The sequence below is a fragment of the Typopeltis vanoorti genome, chromosome 17 (assembly GCF_054136105.1).
Source record: "Typopeltis vanoorti isolate ZY-2024b chromosome 17, IOZ_Tvanoo_1.0, whole genome shotgun sequence".
NCBI classification, from domain to species: Eukaryota; Metazoa; Arthropoda; class Arachnida; order Uropygi; family Thelyphonidae; genus Typopeltis; species Typopeltis vanoorti.
Genome location: NC_143565.1, coordinates 28040461 through 28063819, shown reverse-complemented (window position 1 = coordinate 28063819; position 23359 = coordinate 28040461). Strand labels below are relative to the sequence as shown.

The window sequence follows — 23359 nt, the reverse complement described above, 5'->3', positions numbered from 1 at the left end:
AACAATCAAGAACACTGCAATTGCATAGACTCAAACATTTAGAACTTTTTCAAGACATATCAGGCATCTATAAGTATTAAGACAGAATCAATGCATTATGTCTGTAATTAAACACACATAATGCACAGGTTTTATGAAAAATATTACTACACTAGTGTCCAAAACCTAAGGATGAACACTATTTCTGAAGATTACACTGCCAATTCAAACAAATCAGTTTGGGGCAATTTATATATTGACGATTTCAAGTAGAATGCAGGTACATATTCAAAATTTTTAATAGAGCACAAAGGAATCACATAGTAGCACTCAACAAGATAAAAGACAAAAGGCTGTACTAAGGGAATTGTGTTTGAAGGAAGCTCTTTTTGTGGAGGAATAAAGTTGCAAATTTGGATGTCTTGTAATGTCTCAAAGACATGATCTAGATCAGGGGTCAGCAACCAGCAGCCCGCAGGCGGCCTAAATGTGCATTTTTGGCCATAAAGGATTGACTATATTTACATAACATGTGGCCCATAAAATGTTATCATCAAGAAAAGACATTATGGACATTATCTACTAGTCAAGTGCTAGATGGTTAAGTAGAGGTGCTGTGCTAAAAATATTTTTTAATTTACGTGAAGAAAGAGATATTTTCATGACGGAACACGAAAATACTGTCCCACAACTATTGGATAAAAAATGGATCTCTTGCATTTATGGTAGACATTACAACTACCTTAATGAACTTAATTTGAACCTGTAGGGCCAAGGTAATTACTAGCAGAACTGTTTTCTGGCATAAAAGCTTTTGAAGGCAAACTATGTCTGTTAAAGAAACATATGATGGAAGAAAATCTACATGATTATATATGTTGCAAGTCAGCCTCTACAGTTGGATGGCAAACACAAAAGGAAACTTTTGTTGCTATTATTGAAGATTTACAAAACCAGAATTTTCAATAAGATTTGTGGATATTGAACCCTTTTAATGTCGACACTGATGACCTACCAAACCGACTACTGATGGAAGTTTTGGGTCAGCAACACAATGAAACATTAAAGAACGCATTTTCGTTATAAAATATCCAAAAATTTTATCGATGCTTACCAAAAAATTTGAAGGATTAATCAGTTTCGCAGAGAAGATGATAGTCGCATTTGGAAGCACATACATTTGCGAACAAGCATTTTCTGCCATGAGTAGAAAAAATAAATTTTCTTCTCGACTGACTGATGAATATTTGCATGCTTCGATTCGAATTTACATCTCAGGTTATAAAGTGGATTTAGATAATTTGACTAAGGGAAAACAATCACAAAAGTCACATTAAGCAGGGAGAGACACACACATGTTGTGATGCACAAACTATATTACTGTGTTTTTGCATGATAATAATTTTTCATCAAGTTTTATTTTCATGCTTGTTCCATATCTTGTACTTTAAATATTTCTGTTTTTTTAAGACTGATATAATAAAAATTGATACCTTGAGTATTTTTTTCACTCACTATTTTCTATTAATTAAATGCTTGCAGCCTGATTATTAAAAATAAAAGTTGAATGTGGCCTGCGAGTCTGAAAAAGTTGCTGACCCCTGATCTAGATGATTTCATGTGGGGAAAAATTATTGGAAAGCCTGAAGGCCACAGAATTATTGATATTGCCAGAGATTTTGGAATCTCAGATAGCATGTTTTCAGGCTTGGGCAGTGTTTCAAGCCAATGGAATGTGTTCCATATGTTTGGTAAGAGGTTGCCCTCACTCTACCACAGAGCATGAAGACAGATTTTCGGTTATAATATCAAAATACAATTGATGCACCAAGGGAGGTCAGCTTGCAAGTTGGCTCCATTCAAGCACAAGTACATGAATATCTCAACAAACTGTGGCAAGATGTCTGCGACAAGTAGGCATATATGCCCAACAGCCTGTAGCCTGCATTTCTTTATCCACAGCTCATCAGAGAGCATATTTTCAGTGGTGTTATAACCATAAAAATTGGACAAGACACATTGGACTAATGTACTCTTTACAGATGAGTCGTTATAGTCTTTCCTCCGATTCTATACAGCACTTGATCATCGTGAGAATGTTCTTGAAAGGAACATTGTCTCTCCACATAATTTCTATAGGCACTGTCCTTTGGAAATTTGTAACTTTTCCCAAAAATGTATTGGAATTTAATCTGTACGTTATGTAATATAATTTATTAGTATGCTGGCAATAAATTTATATCCACATTTGGCTGTAGTCATGAAAATTTATTCATACACAAATAAAAATGTAGTTAGTTATCTTCCCACACACAGGAAATGATTATTTTTTCCGACGGCTCATTCCTTTTTTTTTTTTTTTTTTTTGGTGTAACAGAAAACATCATTAGGACTTTTGAGCACTTGAACTACACTACTCTACTTTTATTAAGTGAAGAACAGCTTTGCCTTATGGGAAATTCTTCTTCTTCACATAGCAAATCCTAATGTAAGATTTTTTTTAAACATATATAAAAAAATGTTAGGACTTTTGAGTAGTTTAAATCATGCTACTCTACTTTTATCATATGTGGATAACAAATTCTCATCACTGATTCAGTTATGGTTTGCTTGTGCCTTGTTTAATCTTTGAATTCTTACTGAATATGTCCTTGATACTTTGGCAAAAATTTTACGTAATTAAGCTTTACAATATAAAATTATAATGGAATATTATAATAATAAAAATTATTATAATGTTCATTATAATATTTGAACTGAGTCATCATTATGGATTTTTTTAAACTAAGGGGTAGTATGATGAAACATAAGTTTTAAAAGAGCTATACCGCGAGTAGACATATTGATACAAAATTAACAACGGAAAAAACTCTCATGTACAAAGATTATTTAATAGTATAATTTTCACCTGTGGGTCACAGGCATCTTCAGTACATATTAAGCTCAAATTAAACAATAACTGACAATTCCAAAAAGTGCCACCTAAGTAGCTGGTGTAAGATAACTAAAAAGGTCAATAAATTTCCTATAAAAAAAAAAAAAAAAGTTAGGAAAGATTAGCTGATTTGTAAAGAAGTACTATCTCCCATAAAGGGGATAGACACAAGCCGTCGGATCTGTTTAAGTTAGGTGAATGAAGTAGAGTTTCACATGTTTCTTTATAAAGGCGTTCCATCACATGAGAGTTCTTCACAAAAGTCAGTTCCATGAGGAACTGACTTTTGTGAAGAACTCTCGTCTTTCTCCAATGAACTCTATGTCTAGTGAAGATGGCATTGTTCTACAAGTCCAGACTTTTCAGGTTTAAAGTATTCAATATAACATTGGTGTTCTTCTAGCCGAATAGAGGCAGATCTTCCTGTTTGTCCGAAATAAGATAATCCACAAGAGCATGGAATCTGGTAGACATCTGGATGATTAAGATGTGGAAGCTTGTCCTTAGGAGAAGTGAGAAAGGTGGAGATTTTTCTAAACGGTTGAAAGGCAACAAAAATATTCAGTGGTTTTAAAACTTTTGCTATCCATTCACTGATGCCTTGTACATAAGGGATAGGAATGTGCATTATTTCTTCTGTGTTTGAAGAGAAAGACATATTAAAATTACTCAAAGTTCTTTTAATGAAGCAATTCTTATAACTATTAGATAGAAAGGAAGAAGTTATATATTGTAGTTCTTTCTGTAAAAGATCGTCTGAAGAATGTCTAATGGTTATAATTGCTTCATTAAAAGAACTTTGAGTAGTTTTCCAGCTTAACAGGCTCTCATTTTTTCTTTTCTTATCTCTCTCTCTCTCAAGTGATAAATGATAAGTGATTCCAGTGATAAGTCAAAATGCAACTTATCACTGGAACCATAAAAACAACTCCTATTTACTGGCTCCCAATGCTGAGTAACATAATACCACCAAACCTACGAAGACATGATGCCCTACTATGTGAATATGCTAAAATACTCAGAAACACTGAATTGCCTATACACAATGACATACTAGAGCTACAGCTCAACAGACTGAAATCAAGAAAACCCCCTCTCTGTAAAGCTAAACACCTGAGAACGACCAACTACAACACCAAAGAACAATGGAAGCAAACATGGAGCATAAATACCAATGCTCAACTCCAAACTTAGTTTGATAGGCATCGTCTATCATATTGATAGGCACCCAGGTATGGAACTGAGCCGAAAGACTTGGACAACGGTGAACAGGATTCGCACCGGACATGGAAGATGTGCAAGCTTCCTCTACAAGTGGGGAAAAATTCCCTCACCGGAATGTGACTGCAGGCACCCGAATCAATCAATCCACCACATCTCTACTGAGTGCAGTCTTCATGCATACACAGGCCAAAGAAACGACTTCCTGGAGGCGACACCGCCTGTTATAGACTGGATCAGACAACTTGATCTTAACCTATAAGTGTTTTGTTTGTTGAAAGTATAAGTGTCTTTGTTTTATTCTAATTGTTTGTCACTTACTTTCTATATATTTATTTTGACTTATGTACCTTTATAACTGCATGTAGATTGCCATACGATAAATAAATAAGTAAATAAATAAATTTTGCTTTATTTTGAATTTTTAAGTTTATATATCCAAAATATGTTATTTTTTTTGTCTATTTTATCAAGTAACTCCAAATAAGCAATACAAACTATGCAATGCAGATACCCACAGTATGAGTTGATATATTTTGCTGTTGTTGTTGCTGCTGTTTTTTAATTATTAAAAGTTAAGTAAAGTTATATGTCAGAAATGTGTGCTAATTAGGCAAGTTGAACAAGGTAGAGAATCAAGATGTGCTGAATTAAGAGTGGGAATTCAAATAAGCTTGTGTGGTTCAAATAAGCAACATGTGCAATTGAGAATGCAAGCATGAACAGAATATTCAAGTATAAAGAATGTGAGCAGAGGTATTTATTCAAGCATACAACAGTGATAACAATTTTGAAAAAAAAAAAAAAAAAAAAAGTTGAAACAGTGTGAGAGAGGTATGAAAGTAATAATGATAATAATAAAAAAAGAAAACTGTGAAAGAAATAGTTGTGAAGAGTCAAGCACAATATTGAAATTTTGTAGCTGAAATGAGTAATTCACTACATTAAATAAGAGTTTGAGGGAGAGTGGAAAAAATGCCAGGTAAAAGGAAAAGAATTCTACGAAACAAAGGAAAGTATAAAGAGGCAGTAACAGGTAATGTGCATTGATGATGATGACAAATCAACAAATATGCATGATTACAGTGAGTATATTTTGGTAGCCGCAGACTAGATAAAATTGAATATTTAATAATAATAAAAAAATCTAAAAAACTTTTTAATTTAAAAAAAAAAACACAGGTTTAGCATCACTAATGACTTTATAGAACTCCCATCTCACTAACTGGAACATACCATTTAATAAACTTGGGGGGGGGGGGGTCATGAGCAAGCAAATTTTTGTGTGGTGAGTAGTGTTTTGCTTAATCTATTAAGTCCTGATGATGATGACATAGTGAAGACAAGGTGATGTGTAGTGGTTCCATGATTAGAGTGTGATAGAATAAAACACAATGAACATGTGCTTTTCAAGTACAAAGATTTGTAATATCACTAAGGTTAAACACAAGTAGATAATGGAAGTGATTAGAATGAATGACTTGAAAGGAAATAAGTATGGTTTGAGAGAAGGTATATCATCATCATCAATTTCCACATGTACTTCCAAGGGGCGTTCAGGTTACTATAATAAATTTAGTTTAATCCTTTATCCAAGTGTGAGCAAACAAAGTTTGAGCCTGAAAGTATCTTCAAGACTGGGGTAAGGGGATACAACACCAGGGCACTCCTTGCAAAGGTGGAGCAAGCTACCAACTCTCCTATCTCAGTATCTTCCATAATGCAAAACACATTTCCTTGCGGATATGTCTAATGTTATGCATTAAGGGACAGGCCACTACCCAGACTAGTTTCGACCTTTATTGAGGTCTCTTCAGTGGGAGCCAGGCCCAAGTGGAGATACCAGTCAGAAGCATTAGCAAGGTCATCTCTACCTATAGGAGTTGCCAATTGGTGTGCCACCTTTTTAATAAATTACTCTGGATTTAGAGGAAGATGTCGAAAGTTTATTTTGGTTAGAATATAATAAATTTAGTTTAATCCTTTATCCAAGTGTGAGCAAACAAAGTTTGTGCCTGAAAGTATCTTCAAGACCGGAGTAAGGGGGTACAACACCAGGACACTCCTTGCAAGATGTGTTTTGCATTATGGGAGATACTGCAAAAGATACTGAGATAGGAGTGTTGGTAGCTTGCTCCACCTTTGCAAGGAGCGCCCTGGTGTTGTACCCCCTTACACCAGTCTTGAAGATACTTTCAGGCGCAAACTTTGTTTGCTCACACTTGGATAAAGGATTAAACTAAATTTATTATATTCTAACCAAGTGAAAAATAAACTTTCAACATCTTCCTCTAAATCCAGAGTAATTTATTAAAAAGGTGGCACACCAATTGGCAACTCCTATGACCTTGCTAATGCTTCTGACTGGTATCTCCACTTGGGCCTGGCTCCCACTGAAGAGACCTCAATAAAGGTCGAAACTAGTCTGGGTAGTGGCCCTTCCCTTAATGCATAACATTAGACATATCCGCAAGGAGATGTGTTTTGCATTATGGGAGATACTGAGACAAGGAGTGATGAGAGCGTAGTCCACCTTTGCAAGGAGCACCCTGGTGTTGTACCCCCTTACCCCAGTCTTGAAGATACTTTCAGGCACAAACTTTGTTTGCTCACACTTTGATAAAGGATTAAACTAAATTTATTATATTCTAACCAAGTGAAAAATAAACTTTCAGGTTACTATGACAAGACTACATGATTCTCCTATCAACAATTTTCCTATAAATCAATCTATTTCTTCAGAGAACTTCAATATTGTAATATCTAACATTTCATGCTTCTTAGGCACTTCTGACTGAATCAATCCACCTCCCTCTCTTTCCTACCATCTTGGCATCAAACTAACCTTGCTAACCTTTCCTCAGCCATTCCATTTAAGTGGGCCATACCATCTTAGATTAGCTCTGCCGAAACATTCTTAAATGCTAATAATGTCAAGTTCCCTTCTAATATATTCATTTTTAATATGATTCTGCCATTGATGTCATCCATCCATTCCCTAATCTTCTAATTTTCCTCAGAACTCTCATATCTGTGGTCCCTAGTCTTTGATCAAATGCTTTATTTCTAACCCAACTCTCAGATCAATAACTTAAAACTGGTTTGAACACTGTCTCGTATACTGCTAGTTTTGTGTTTTGGGTAATTTTTGCTTATTCCATAGAAATTTATTCAGCTGGCTACCCACCATACCAGCTTTGCTTATTCTGTTGTCTATTTCCAGATTTAACCTGCCATCTTCACTAAACCTTGTGCCTAAATAGCTGAAATATTTTACTTGTTCTATAGGATCTCTGTTCAGAATGCAGCTGAAGTTTTCTATGCTTCTATCTAATTTCAGTTTTGGTCTTTTTACTGCTGATTTTCATGCCAAATTTGTTACAGCTGTTAGAGAATCTTGGATACTTACACCAGATGTGCTTAGGAGTACAATATCATCTGCATAAAGCAAAGAGAAAAGTTTGACAACTCCAATTCTAATATCAGGCCTAATGAAACTTTCTTTAATAATTTGATCCATATACATGATGGATAAGAATGGAGATAATGTGCATATATGGAGATAATGTGTCTTACCCATGATTTTACATCAAACTATTTTCCAGTATTTCATTCCATTCTAACTGCTGACTAAAACTTAAATACAGACTGTATTGCTCTGTACAATGTTCATTTCACCCCTCCCATATAATATATGGGGGGGAAACAAATTTCCACATATACTCCCCTTGGAAGTGCATGTGGAAATTGATGATGATGATGATATACCTTCTCTCATACCATACTTATTTCCTTTCAAGTCATTCATTCTAATCACTTCCATTACCTACTTGTTTTTAACCTTAGTGACATTACAAATCTTTGTACTTGAAAACACATGTTCATTGTGTTTTATTCTATCACATTCTAATCATGGAACCACTACACATCACCTTGTCTTCACTATGTTATCATCATCAGGACTTAATGGATTAAGCAAAACACTACTCACCACAAAGAGAAAAGCATTTCTATGGGTACCTTGTTATATGCCTTTTCCAGATCTACAAACCTTAAGTATAGATCCTTGCCATATTCCCATGATTTCTCAACTATTTGTCTTAAAGTGAAAATCTGATCTTGACAACCTCTCCAAGTATCTCTTCCACAACTGCTTTTCAAGTTCTATTCTATTCCCTCAGCAGGTGGCGGTAGCTATATGCTACCATACTAGGGAAATGATTATGAACAAGGTGGTTTCCCATTGCCTTCCTTGTCGTACTATATCCTATGACTGTAACTTGTGTGTTCGTGGGGGCCGGTTTGCTTGCTTGCAGGATGAAAAACCCCAGGTAAACTGGTGAAAAAACTCTGCTGTCCACGCCCAAGACCGGTTAACTTGGCTATGGCTGAGGAAGATCCTTAAGCTCCTCATGTTGTCAACGGGAATCGAACCTAGGACACTCCTTCCCCAGGCATATGGTTGCGAAGCGCATACCTACTAGGCTAACCTCTTTTCAAGTATTCTTGCATAAATCTTACCTGGTACACTTAATACAGAAATTCCTCTGTAATTTTCACATTCAGCTTCATTACCTTTTTTATAGATGGTGCTATGAGAGACCTACTCATGGTATATCTGGGAGAATAGACAGGATAGAAAAGGTGGAGAAATGTTGCACATCATATTAATTAAATCCAACCACAGAAGAAATATCTTAAATGGTGAGGTAGTAAACAATTACAGGCAATGGGTTCAAAGTTTTGTTCCACAAAATATCAGTGATAATCAACAAATGTCTGTTGTTTTTTTCCCCAAAATGTCCTTTATTTCTCACGATTTCCTTTTTTCTATTTCTAGCAATTTCCCTCATTTTATTTCTTGTGATTTCTGCTGTTCCAAACTGCCATAAATAAACATTCTTCTTGTCAGCACTGCCATTTCCTTTGTCTACCGATCAGAATGTCATCTGCTAGGAAATTGAGTATACTATTATGAAAGTTTTGAGGTTTTACTATTTGTAATAGTGAGCTAAAAATAGCATCAGTTCCACGAGAGTTAGGCTAGGACTTTTCCATAATTCATTACAGCACATCACTTTGTTATAGTAATGTTGCCATCTGACACTCTTTTTGCACATTCAGTGAGGTTTTATTCCATCATTTTCTTCTTTTACTTGCCACATATCAATAAAATTCTCTCAGCTTTCTCTCTGCTTGTAAGGCTGAGATACTGCTTTTCATTATGGCTGTCACTTTCAAAGTTGGCCTTTTAAACTGCTACTGGGCTTAGTCATCATTTTTCTCCTGGCACTGAATTCATAACATTTTATTTTTATGTAATTCTTGCTTCAAAAGTCCTATTCAGCTATTTAACTCCCATGAAATTTATTCTCCTGATGCTAGAAATGCAGTCAGAAGTAGATACCTTCAGACAACTCTGACCACTTTGCATGCCCTGCTGATTCCTCTACTATGCAGTTCTTCATGCCAGTGAAATGTTTTGAATCACCTTCTTAGTTTATCATAATCGCTTGCCTTATAGTTACACAAATATCCATTTTTAATCAAAGCACTCACATGATTTGCTATCTCCCAAGATAAATCTGCATGATTATTGTCTCTAAATTGAAGGAAAACAGCTATCTTATTTATAGTGTAAGGCCTGCCATATAATGCTTTGCTTTATGATGTTCCACTCATACAACAATTTTCAAGTATGACCAATACCCATACATATAACACTGCATTTTCTCATACAATGGTTTTAGCAACATGATGTTGCCATGAAACAACCAACATGCAGGTTTAGCATCAGCATTACTTTCAAGCCTCCATGAAGTCTGAGGACTCATTGCAGGAGATCAAACACTCACAGACTGCAATAGCTATCATACCTTGCTTTCAACACATTCCATGGGGTCTAAGGGAAATAATTTCAACTAAAATATAGTATATTATATATGTGCCTCAGAAGTCAACTACGAATATACTCATATGTCGATTACCAACCTCCTATGCGAAGCGTGAGTTAATCCGTAGTATAACACGTAATTTGTAAATCAATTTAAAACTAATAAAATCAATAAAAATAAAAACCAATCAATAAAATAAAAAAACAATTTATTCAAATTAAGAATGGCACATTTTAAAACAATTTTCCACGCACAATGATGGTTTTTCCTGGCAAATAGGACAATAATAACGTATTTCGCATCGTCGTTTGTTTCGTGTACACACACGGCATGGCTTTGTCGGGCGATTCTCTTTTTCTGTTTAAAATTTCCAAATAATGAAATTCTCGATTCCTCCCGATATTCTCTGATGTTGTAAGCTCATCCATTCCAACAAAAACTGAGATAAATTGATCTCTAAATTTTAATGCAGTCATTGCATTTCCAGTAATCATGTTATAAAATTTATACGTATTTTGAATGTATACCTCAAAAATGCATATTGCCAATTTCTTTGGCCATCTAATTGTCTTTTGTAAGGTGAAATAGTAAGAAAGCATTTGATCAAAAGATCGGTGCCTGACATACCCAAATTATAATCCCTAACGATAGTTGGTTTTAATTGAAATTTACCATTCCGATTTTGCGCTTCGACCATTTCAAATTTGAGCATATTTGAAATGGAAAGAACTTCCCTCTTATCCTTCCATTTGCTGACTACAACAGGACCTCTTCTTTGCCAGACAAATTCCCCTTTCTTTAGTTTCTTCTGAATAACATCTGGTGGATTGTTTTTCCTAATATTTCTGTGTTTTTCTGTCAGTAAGTGATTCCGTCAGAGCTACAGAATTATAAAAATTGTCCATATGCAATACATAACCCCTGTCAAAATATTCTTCCATCAAGTGGAATAAAATATTATCATATGCGTGACCCATTTTCGCTAAAGAGGATTCAGATTTTCCTGTATGAATTTTTATTTTTATCACCAATCCATTCGATTCACATAGTTCATAGAATTTCACGCCATATTTATGTTTTCTGTTTTTTATGTATTGCCGAAACGCCAGTCTACTGCGCCACAACACCATCGACTCATCAATACATAAGTTTCCGTCTGGTGTGTAGCTATTTCGCATTACACTATTAAAATGATCTAGGACTGGTCTTAATTTGTGCAATTTATCATTAGCTGCTTAGGAATTATCTGCGAAATGCAAATGACGCAATAACATTTGAAATTGATTTCGGCTCATTTTAGAGCACCAAAATGGCAAATTGTAAAGTTGATTTGTACTCCAATAATGCTCAATAGATGGTAAATTATAAGGACCCATATGAAGTAAAAGTCCAAGAAATAATTTCATTTCAGGTATGTCTGTTGCTTTCAAGTTTGAAATTCTTTGACTTTTTTTTTGATCTGCACTAGACTTTACTCAATATTTTGTAAAGCATATAAATTGGTTTGTTCTACTAAAATTGTGAGAAAATCTTCAGAAAAGAAAAGGTCAACTAACCTTTTGATACTGAAATTTCCAGTGTCAATTTTAAAACCTGCAGTTTTAACAAAGTCAAATTGTGGGGGCTCTAGTTCTGAATTTTCCCAATAAGTAGATGTTGATGTATTTGGCTGGATGCTAACTTCATCTTCAAAAGTTTCTTCATCATCTGAGTCACTGCTAGAGTCATCTGTAGGATCATCTTCGGAATCGGAACCAAATATTTCATGAAATTCATCATCGCTCATATTAGCATAAGCTTCTACTTTTATATCAGTAAGTTTTCTTTTACTGGCCATGGCGAAACTGAAGGTTCTTAGAGACTAGAAACTAAAACTAGACTAGAAGCAATAAACACCGTCGTCAGTGCATGTAATATATAGGTGGAAGTGATACGAGATTACTCGTAGTTCGCCTATGAAACAAAATTCTGTCTGATAAGCCGGCTATGAGATTACTCGTAGTGATCTTGAAGATGGGGGTGATACGAGATTACTCGTAGGTGGCGTATGAAACAAAATTCTGTCTGATAAGCCAGCTATGAGATTACTCGTAGTGACCTTGAAGACGCGAAAGCACTTGGCGTGTGGGAACAAACTATGCCTGAGGAGCGTGGCAGCAAACGTGTTAACTGATAAGATGAAAAACTGCCCTGTTTGACTGACCTGTTTGACTGGAGGGGGGGGGGGTCCCATTTTTTTTTTTTTAGTGTTCAATAATTGACAATAACTTTCTGCTATCACTGCATGACTTAAACCAGCAGTTCCCAAACTGCTGGTTTAAGTTTAAGTGTGCTGCGGTGCCTTGATTGCTATGAAATATTCCAATATTTTCACTGAAATAACCACACCAACTGTTAGGTAGGCCTAAGTTCTGACTTTGGGTGCCGTGGAAAAATCCTGATATACTAAGGGCGTTGTAAACCAAAAAAGTTTGAAAACCACTGACTTAAACAGAATCTGGAAATGTTTAGTCAATCATGTGCAAAGGAGAAAAATGTGGTAACTAAGATAAAGAGGAATAATATGAAAGTTTAGTTTGCAAATGCTGTCTCTTTTAGAGAAGTAACATTAAAAAATGCTGAAATCCAATAAAATTGAAAAAAGGAAGAAATTAAGGATAATTTTTTATGCTATGATAATTAGAAGAAACCAGCAGTAACAGTTTAAAGTTTTGGGCATAATGGTCTAAAATGGGGGAGAACTCTATTTTCATTTTAAGAATTTTGGAGGGTTGTGCTGAATTTATTATTGGAATTTGTAGTGACTAGTTCATATAGAACAAGCCGGATCATTTTGATTTTGGAATGGAAAAACTAAAAGTAATAATGGGGTGTAATCTAGCTCGCCTCCTCGTGGTGCACCCTAGGTAACGCTAAATGAGCCAAAGCAGTTTGACAGCCAGTCTAAAGTCTAACACTTAGTTCTCCTAGCTAAGGCGATGCAGTTACAATACTGATTTCTCTAATTTTATTGATGGTGCTGACAAAAAACTGGGATTTAGCCTTAAGATGTGTCAACTGAATATCGAGAGAATTAACTGAGCAAAATGTGACTATCTCTGCAAAATACTACAAGAAAATAACATTGACGTTGTGCTTCTAAGAAATGCATGCTGAAAACGAAGACGACCTTAATAGAAGAAGATCAATTACTGGTTACACTCTGATTGGTGCTACATACCACCGGAATTATGGCATTGCAACATATATCAAGGATGATATAGAAAATGCTTCTGTCCTGACAATGAGCTGTGATAACGATACCCATCTTGTGAGTGGGAAAATTCACAACATAACAATAGTCGATGTCTATAAACCTCCTTTAACATCATGGCGATTTTAATAGCCATCATGAAGAATGGAAGTACCATGATAACAATGACTGCGGTACTATCCTCGTTCAATGGGCAGAAATAAATAATATACACCTTGTATTTGATGCCAAGGATAGCAACACCTTTAGATCATCAGCATGGCAAACAGAGTCTAATCTGGACTTATGTTTTGTCTCAATAAACACAGAAGGGCAACCATTACCAGCAAGACGATATGTACTTTCTAACTTCCCACACAGTCAACATCGACCAGTGTTACTGGAAATTAGTATGACACTACCTATAACAGGATCCTTTCCACGACCGTGTTGGAATTTTAAAAAAGCAAACTGGAGAAATTTTGTAAATGAATTGAATAAATGTGTTCATTGGATACCTGCTAGAGTTGCGGAGTACAAGAGATATGTAGGAGCAATCATATCAACTGCGAAAAAATATATCCCTAGAGGTTACAGAAAATATTATGTCCCCAGATGGAAATGAAGAGAGTGAACATCTCTATGGAAAGTTCCTGAAAAGTGAAGATCCTGAAATAGTAGATGAATTACTACATAGCCTGAACTCATCTCGAAAAACAAAATGGATTGATACGGTTGAAAACCTTGACTTCAAACGATCAAGTAGAAAAGCTTGGAATCTTCTCCAACAACTATCCACAACTAATCTACCTAAAAGAAAAAGCACAATTATCTCCTCTGAGAAAATAGCTAATGAAATCATTAATATGTCAAGGGCACCTAGGGACCATGAGCATACCAAGAAAGTTAAGAAAGAGCTTTAAAAACAAATGCCCCTGCTTTCTCACAATATACCTCAATCTTCACTATAGATGAAGTCAAAGCCATCATAAAAGATATCAAAGCAGGCAAGGCTTTCTGACCTTAAACTGGCCGACTACCTAGCCAGTTTAAGAAGTCAAAAATAGCTATTCTTAAACCTGGAAAACCACCCCAGGAGGCAATAAGTTACAAACCTATTGCTTTATTGAGTTGCACCTATAAAAGGTTAGAACACCTTCTGTACAACAGATGGTCCATACCAATTATGCAACATGTCCCGATTGAACAAGCTGGTTTTAGAAAAAAAAATTGGTTGCTGTGATCAAGTGTGCACTTTAACATCATACAAAGAAGCTGGATTTCAGAAGCAAGAAAAACCGTTAGCTTTCTTGGACCTAACAGCAGCCTATAATACAGTATGGGGTGAAGGTCTTATATACAAATTTTTTAGCGTTGTCCCATGTAAGTGGACTGCACATTTAAGTTCCTCCATGCTCACTGAACGTTTCTTTCAAGTTATATTAGGAAATAAAATGTCCTGACAACGAAAAGTTAATAATGGTCTTCCACAGGGGTCAGTATTGGCACCCTTACTTTATAACTTATACAAACATGACTAGCCTGCTACCATCTCACCCAAGTTCTGTTATGCTGATGACACTGTAATTGCCATTCGACACAAAAACATGAGTCAGGCTGAAGAGGTACTTACAAAAGATCTGAAAACAATAGGTGAATATTACAAAAATGGAGGCTCCAGCTCAATCCAGATAAAACAGAAGTATCAAGCTTTCACCTTAATAATCACATGGCAGATGTCACTTTACATATCTTCTTTGAAGGATGTTTACTAGGATACAATAAGTTTCCAAAGTACTTGGGTGTGACCCTGGACTGCAATCTCTCTTACAAGCAACACCTAACAAACATTTCTGCTAAGTTAAGAATCCGTAACAACATAATAAAAAAACTAATAGGCACGACATGTGGAGCAACAGCAGCTGATAATCTGCAGATTACAGCTCTTGGTCTAGTTTTCTCTGTCGCCGAATATTGCTCACCAGTGTGACTAAATAGCACACATGTTAAACTTGTTGAAGGCGACCTTAATAGAAGAGGATCAATAGCACACATGTTAAACTTGTTGTTAAACTTGTTAAATAATACAATGAGATTGATTTCTGGCACAACGCCCACACACACTGGCTTCCAGTTCTTGGCAACATAGTTCCACCGAATCTGCGCAGGACTAAGGCTCTCTTACAGGAGTATAAGAAAATCTTGGAGCACACAGCCCTACCAATACATTTAGATCTCCCAGGCTTAAGTGTACGATGATTGAGATCAAAACATCCACCACTATAATTAGTCCAACTACTACTACAATCTAACTTTGACCTGAAGCAAAAGTGGCAAGAACAGTGGGAGAGCCAGACAGATGACATCACAAAATTTTCTCTCAAAGAATTACAAGAAAGTTTTGATGCTTGCTTACACCTCCCACAAAAATACTGGACTCAGCTTAATATAATACGAACTGGTCATGGTGTATGTGCAGACATGCTTTTTAAATGGGGTAAACGACCATCCCTGCATTGTAATTGTGGAGCTCAAAGACCAACTGTGGACTATATTGTGACTCAGTGTTATCTCAGAGCATATTCAGGAGACAAATTGGACTTTTTAAGTGCTACACCCAAAGCTATGAACTATTTGACCAATATGGATGTAACCTTTTAATTTTATTGGTTTTTAAAATGACTTTTAATTTTATATGTTTTTAAAGTGACAGTGTATTGTCACTTTAAAGTACTGCATGTTTTGTTATTCATGCCATACGAATAAATAAATAAATGGGTCAAGGTTTAGGTGAAGAAAAAAAATTATTTTTCAAATTGAACATTCAATTATCAGTTTAAAAAATTCAGACAAAGGTTGGCTGAAGACTCTTATACAAAATATCAAATCTGCACTGTTTGCTAAAGTTTTTTACAAGCTGTTTTTCTAGAACAAGAAATTTCATTATCAATGAACTCAACTATCAAAAATCTTTGCACTGTTCTAACTCTGCAGTCAATCTTAATTGATTTAATGGATGTGTCAAAGTAAAAGTTGTCATTTGTATGAGAAAATGTTTCGGTCATACTTAAAGGTAAACATTGCATAAGAAAGAAACTCAATTCTTTTTGCTTTTAGGTAGCATAAAAAAATATTTTTAATTTTCCTTAAAACAAGAAGGCTTTCCTGTAGCCATTTTCTTAAGAATTGATTTAGAGGAATGACAAATGCTTTATTTTTATTTAATTTTTTTAGTACATGTGCAAACAAAAAAGACAGTTAAACTTGCCAAAATATATCCACAATCATTTTGATTTTAACCTTATCTTCTGATTCTGCTGCGCCACAGCTGAATGCATCCTTTTTTGGGTGGCTATGAAAGTGCCAGTCATCAACTGGGAGAGGTAAGGGACTGTAAATTGTACATGTTCTCTTCTGGTTGGTATGCATGTTCTGCAGAATGAGACTGGCTAACTTGTTTTCAGGTGAAAAGTTCTTAATTAACTTAAGTATAAAGAGCTAATAAGCTTCATTTCGGCAATGAAAACATTACTTAAATTAAGGGGATATTAAATCCCACATAGTTTTAAAACCGAATAATAAACTCAAAGATTGGAATCAGAGAGTTTCTTGCCGAATATAGTAAACTATAAAGTATCGGCGACACTAGTGTTAGCCAATGCAAGTGATCCTAGTACGTAGTACAATACCAGGGCAGCTCGTTGCAAAGGTGGGGAAGTTCAGATCGCTATTCTTAGGTATTTTCCATAATGTAAAAACACATTTCCTAGGAAATGTATGCTGTTATTACATTATGGAGGGAGGTCACTACCCAGACCAGTTTCAGCCTTTTTTGAGGCTTCATCAGTGAGTAGCTAGACCTAATACCAAAGTGTATAGCGAAAAGAACTTATGTACTCTGCGAACGAGTTTTCCAAACAGGTGCAACCGTTAAGTTACTTAAGTATAAAGAGCTAATAAGCTTCATTTCGGCAATGAAAACATTACTATACACTTTGGTATTAGGTCTAGCTACTCACTGATGAAGCCTCAAAAAAGGCTGAAACCGGTCTGGGTAGTGACCTCCCTCCATAATGTAATAGCATACATTTCCTAGGAAATGTGTTTTTACATTATGGAAAATACCTAAGAATAGCGATCTGAACTTCCCCACCTTTGCAATGAGCTGCCCTGGTATTGTACTACGTACTAGGATCACTTGCATTGGCTAACGCTAGTGTCGCCGATACTTTATAGTTTACTATATTCGGCAAGAAACTCTCTGATTCCAATCTTTGAGTTTCTTATTCGGTTTTAAAACTATGTGGGATTTAATATCCCCTTAATTTAAGTAATGTTTTCATTGCCGAAATGAAGCTTATTAGCTCTTTATACTTAAGTAACTTAACGGTTGCACCTGTTTGGAAAACTCGTTCGCAGAGTACATAAGTTCTTTTCACTATACACTTTGGTATTAGGTCTAGCTACTCACTGATGAAGCCTCAAAAAAGGCTGAAACCGGTCTGGGTAGTGACCTTCCTCCATAATGTAATAACTGCATACATTTCCTAGCAAATGTGTTTTTACATTATGGAAAATACCTAAGAATAGCGATCTGAACTTCCCCACCTTTGCAACGAGCTGCCCTGGTATTGTACTACATACTAGGATCACTTGCATTGGCTAACGCTAGTGTCGCCGATACTTTATAGTTTACTATATTCGGCAAGAAACTCTCTGAACAATCTTTGAGTTTCTTATTCGGTTTTAAAACTATGTGGGATTTAATATCCCCTTAATTTAAGTAATGTTCTTAATTAAGGTTCCACACTGGCAGGAACTAAACACAAGATTTTGAACAAAACAAAAGCAACATTCAGGCTTAATGGCAGATGAATATTAGTTTTCTTCTGAAATGATCAATTAGCAGTAAAAAGAATAACATGCACAAATCCTATGTTTCAGAGGGGTGCTGCTAGTGGAATGGTTAGAAAACACAAGGATAAAATTATTTTAGATCAAAAGAAAAATAAAACCTGTGTAAACATTAATTAGATGAGCAGTAATTATAGTTTTTTGATATTTATGCTAATTACATAACTGTCTTATTGGCAGCCTCAGAAAGCAAAACTTAAAAAACATAGTTTACAACTTACCTGTTCATTTTCAACTCCCATAACCCTAGGAATGGAAGGACCACAAATATCTATGTCCAAAACTGCAACCTATTATAAAAATTCTTTCATTTATAGTGACTTTCATAAATGAGAAGTCATAGAATAAAAAAACTCAATAAATTCTTTTACTAAAAAGCTTTATAATATTGGCATTTTCAGCACATGACAATAAGTATGAGTTACATTAAAGACAGTCAAATCAAACTTTACTAATAAGTATATTACAAAACAAATTGTGCAGATAGTGTGCACATAACATTCAGCAATAAGGTATTCCAACAATATGGAATATGAATATCCATTAAGGGCAGTGGCCCTTCCCTTAATGCATAACATTATACATATCTGCAAGGAGATGTGTTTTGCATTATGGGAGATAGTGAGATAGGAGTGATAGTAGCTTGGTCCACCTTTGCTACAAGTTTCCTGGTGTTGTACTACCTTACCCCAGTCCTGAAGATAATAAGTAGCAAACTTTGTTTGCTCACACTTGGATAAAGGATTAAACTAAATTTATTATAGTCTAACCAAGAGAAAAATAAACTTTCAACTTCATTATCACATCATATATTTCTGTCTTTTGAGGCACTTTTCACTGCATCAATCCATCTACATCTTGGTCTTCCTCTGGTTTTTTTTTTTCCCTGCCAACCTGGCAAAGAACGCTTGTTTTGCTAATCTTTCCTCTCCCATTCTATATAAGTAACCATACCACCTGAGATTAGCTCTACTAACACATTCCTGAATGCTAACAATGGCAAGTTCTTTCCTAATAAACACATTTTTAATATGATACTGCCATTGATGTTATCTGTTAACTTCACTAATCTTTCTCAAAACTCTCATATCAGAGGTCTCGAGTCTCTGATCAAGTGTTTTATTTCTAAACACAGAAATCAGACAACTGGTTTGAACACTCTTATATACAGCTAATTTAGTGCTCGACTAATTTCTTTTTATTTCATATAAATTTATTCAGCTGACTTCCTACCGTATCAGCTTTACTAATTCTATTTCTATATTTAATTTGCCATCTTCACTAATGATATGGAGGCTAGCTGCGATATAAGCAGAGCAATCTGGCGAATAAGCAGCCGTGGACCACAGCGACTGAGCTATCAGGGCGTGGGGGAGCAGAAGTTGCAACTCTGTTTCACTTAAAACCTCACAAAGCCCAATGACAACTCGGTGACATGGCGAGTAGTGCCGCCATTAAATAAGCACCTGCTGGGGTCACTGCCCCTGACATTGGGAAGCAGCACTGACACAAGATTGAAGCCAAATGATGACGGAAAAGCTTGTGATCAGAGATTTGCAGATGGCAATATAATTATATATTGTGTATGTCTGTAATACTGCAGAGCAGAAAGCAAATGCAGAAACTACTGCTCTACCTTATCTCCAGAACAACCACCATGGCGAGCAAACCCTTACAATTGGCCCCAGTTCCCGGCGTCCCTTAAATGGGACAGGGGTGCGAAGAATCTCCGGGCTCAAAATGGTGTCCACTTTTAAAACTGCAACTTGGAATGTCAGAACTCTGTATGAAGCTGGCAAATTAAGAAATGCCACAAGAGAAATGAAGAGACTGGGCATCTGGATTTTGGGAATTTGCGAGACAAGATGGCCAGGATCTGGAAAGTGTCAACAAGATAATACGACAATGCATTACTCTGGGAATGATGAGAACAAACATCGACATGGTGTAGCTGTAATAGTAGATGAAGAAATCAATAAATCAATAATAAATTGGATTCCATTTTCTGAAAGGATAATGCTGTTACAACTTAAGGGAAACCCCATTAACATAAATATCATCCAAGCTTATGCACCCACAGCTGACAAAAGTGAAGAAGATGTTGAAGAGTTTTATGAGCACCTAAAATAGATTAAAAACCTAACAAAGAAATATGATATAAACATAGCGATGGGTGACTTCAATGCAAAAGTGGGAAGAGGGGGTGATGGAGAAATTGTTGGCGAACATGGCTTAGGCACCAGAAACGACAGAGGAGATCGCCTAGTCCAGTTCTGTCAGGAAGAAGATCTAACAATAGCAAATACCTGGTTTAAACTTCCACCCAGAAGACTGTACACTTGGAAATCGCCTCAAGATAATCAACATAACACTGTCCGAAATCAAATTGATTATATACTGATAAATAAAAGATTCCACAGTAGCATAAAGAGTGCAAAGACTTATCCTGGAGCAGATATCTCATCAGACCACAATCCCATAGTTGCAGAAGTACGTCTTAGATTAAAATCAGCTAAAAAATCACAAAAGAAGAAAAAGAAAATTGATGTAGAAAAACTGAAAGACCCGAACATAAATAAAAGTGCCAAGACACAGCTTAACCTGCGATTACAACAGATTAACATAGAAGAAAATAAAAGTGTGGAATCTCTTTGGAATAGCTTAAAGAATGCCATCGTAACAACAAGTATTGAAGAAGTAGGTTATGTGAATAACATAAAACAACAGGAATGGATGACAGATGAGATTCTTTCTCTTATTGATACAAGAAGAATGTACAAAAACAAAGACCTTGCCAAGTATACAGAAACACATAACATCATCAAGAAAAAATTAAAAGAAGCCAAGGAAAATTGGATGAAAAATTTATGTACTGAAATTGAACTGCTTCAGAAGAAACATGATAATTTCAATCTGTATAAGAAAATCAACGAAATTTCTGGAAAACTGAGGAAAAAGCAAATAGTGTCTCTAAGAGACGAAAATGGAAAGATAGTTCTAGAAGAAGAGAATAAATCACACATTTGGATAAAATATGTAACAGAACTTTTCAATGATACTAGACAGAAGCCCATAAATATAAAAGATAACATTCAAGGACCAGCAATCATGAAATGCGAAATAGAGAATGCTATATGAACAAGTAAAACAGGAAAAGCCAGTGGACCAGATGGTGTGCAAACAGAATTTTTAAAATTAATAGAACCTGATAACATCAAACTTCTTGAAAAACTATTTAATAAAATATATGAAAGTGATGAATTTCTCAAATTGGTCAAATCTACATTTATCACTGTCCCAAAGAAACCCAAAGCGAATTCCTGTGGTGACTTCCGACTTATTAGTCTAATGAGCCAAACATTAAAAATATTTTTGAAAGTAATTCAGAATCATATTTATAGAAAAAGTGAAGAAACTCTAAGTGAAACACAATTCGGCTTTCGGAATGGTTTTGGTACTAGAGAGGCCCTTTTCTGTACCCAAATATTGATACAAAAATAGGTTACAGGCAAATTCATCGAAAAACAGTTAATCGAAAGACAATTCACCGAATGCAATTCATCGAACAGCAATTCATCGAAAAAGCAATTCGCCGAACGACAATTTAACGAATGGCAATTCGTCGAAAAGGAAATTCATCGAATGACCAATTCCTCGAACGACAATTTGTCGAAAAAACAATTCACCGAAAATTTTTCGATGAATTCTTTCATAATTCATCGAAAAGTCATTTTTCTTGCAAACTATTGTTTAGAAAATGTTCAGTAACAATGCGGAACGTTACTCATGATACAGACAACATATGGAAGCGGTCATTGAAACGTAATAATTATTTTCTTGCATTTTAGAGCATTTAATGTAAGTGTACATCCTGCTTCATTGTACAGTTAACGATTTATCTGTAGGGAAGACAGGAGTACCACATGCACTTATCTCCCGAATAACCTCGAAAACATGTAATTGCAGTTAATAAGGGGAGGAATAGGCTAAGAAATTCGTTCTAGCAAATTTTGTCACAATAAGTCTAGTCGGTTGAAATTAAAAATTTCATTAATTTCATCCAGCCAGAGCAAAATTGCTAATATCATTTAGGAACTTCTTTACGGAAATATCATGATAAAAGTGATCCATTACGAACTAAAACTGAACCGTGCATTCAGCTTCTTGTACTGAAAACTTCTGCTAAGTCAGCGAGTTATTGTAATACATAATTTCGACATTTTTCTTTGTCGCTCCGAATATAGCTGAACTGAAAACTGGAATGGTTCGACATTTTTTTGTAAAAGTTTCAAATACGGAATCCAAATAAAATTTTTTCATTAATAAATGTAATAAATAAATAAATTTACTGAACGTAGGTTAGTAGGCCTAATACTGAGATGACTAGGCTTTTCCTCCTGGAAATAGGCATATCGGACAAGAAAGAAAATAAGAATCCATATTGTTCTGTAATTATTCCTTAGTAAAGCAGCATTGCTATACCAACAATCATTATATTGAGGAGGATGAGGGAAAATAGTATTAATCATTAATATTACTACTACTACTACTAATAATAATAAATTGATTTTTATGTAAATATTTTTCACAATATAATAATAAAATATACAGGAATTCAGAGTAAAAATATTGGAAAACTTGAAAAATTTCATTCCTGAAGATTTTTCAATCATGTTTCACTTATTTACTCCTGTTTCTGTTATTCCTCAACGACAGGAGTGCCACATGCACTTATCTCCCGAATAACCTCGAAAGCAAGTAATTGCAGTTAATAAGGGAAGGAATAGGCTAAGAATACTAATGAGTATATGTGTGGGTATATTTCTGGGTTTTGAGGAGGTGATCGGTACAGTTTGTTAAAAAAAAAAAATAAATAAAAGGTTAAAATATTCTCTAGGAAAGGAAAATAATAAAATATGGAATGATGAATAAAGAGTCTTAAAAAACAAACCTGTAAACCTTTTAGAAGCATACTCATCTAGTGTTATATTTAGATGAGCAGCGGTTGGAAGTCTTATTCGACTTTTGAAGGATGCCAGTGGTCGGCAGATTACAGTTAGAAAACACAGTGCTAAAGGAAATTGGAATTGGATTGAGCTGTTTTGAATTAAGGAAGAAGCAACTGGCCTTAAATCACTGCGTGTTTTTCCTATTCGGTTCGCTTGTTTTTCGGCAAGAAAAAAA

The 23359-nt window shown here is 35.3% G+C and overlaps 1 protein-coding gene across 1 annotated transcript in view; it reads right to left on the bottom strand.

Annotated features, from left to right (window-relative positions):
• Nubp1 (NUBP iron-sulfur cluster assembly factor 1) overlaps positions 1-23359 on the bottom strand; it is a 192854-nt gene that overhangs the window by 125455 nt on the left and 44040 nt on the right. The window contains exon 4 of the mRNA XM_090406875.1: positions 18397-18465. Within this exon, the coding sequence (XP_090263001.1) occupies positions 18397-18465 (69 nt within the window). The remainder of the gene's footprint in view (positions 1-18396; positions 18466-23359) is intronic.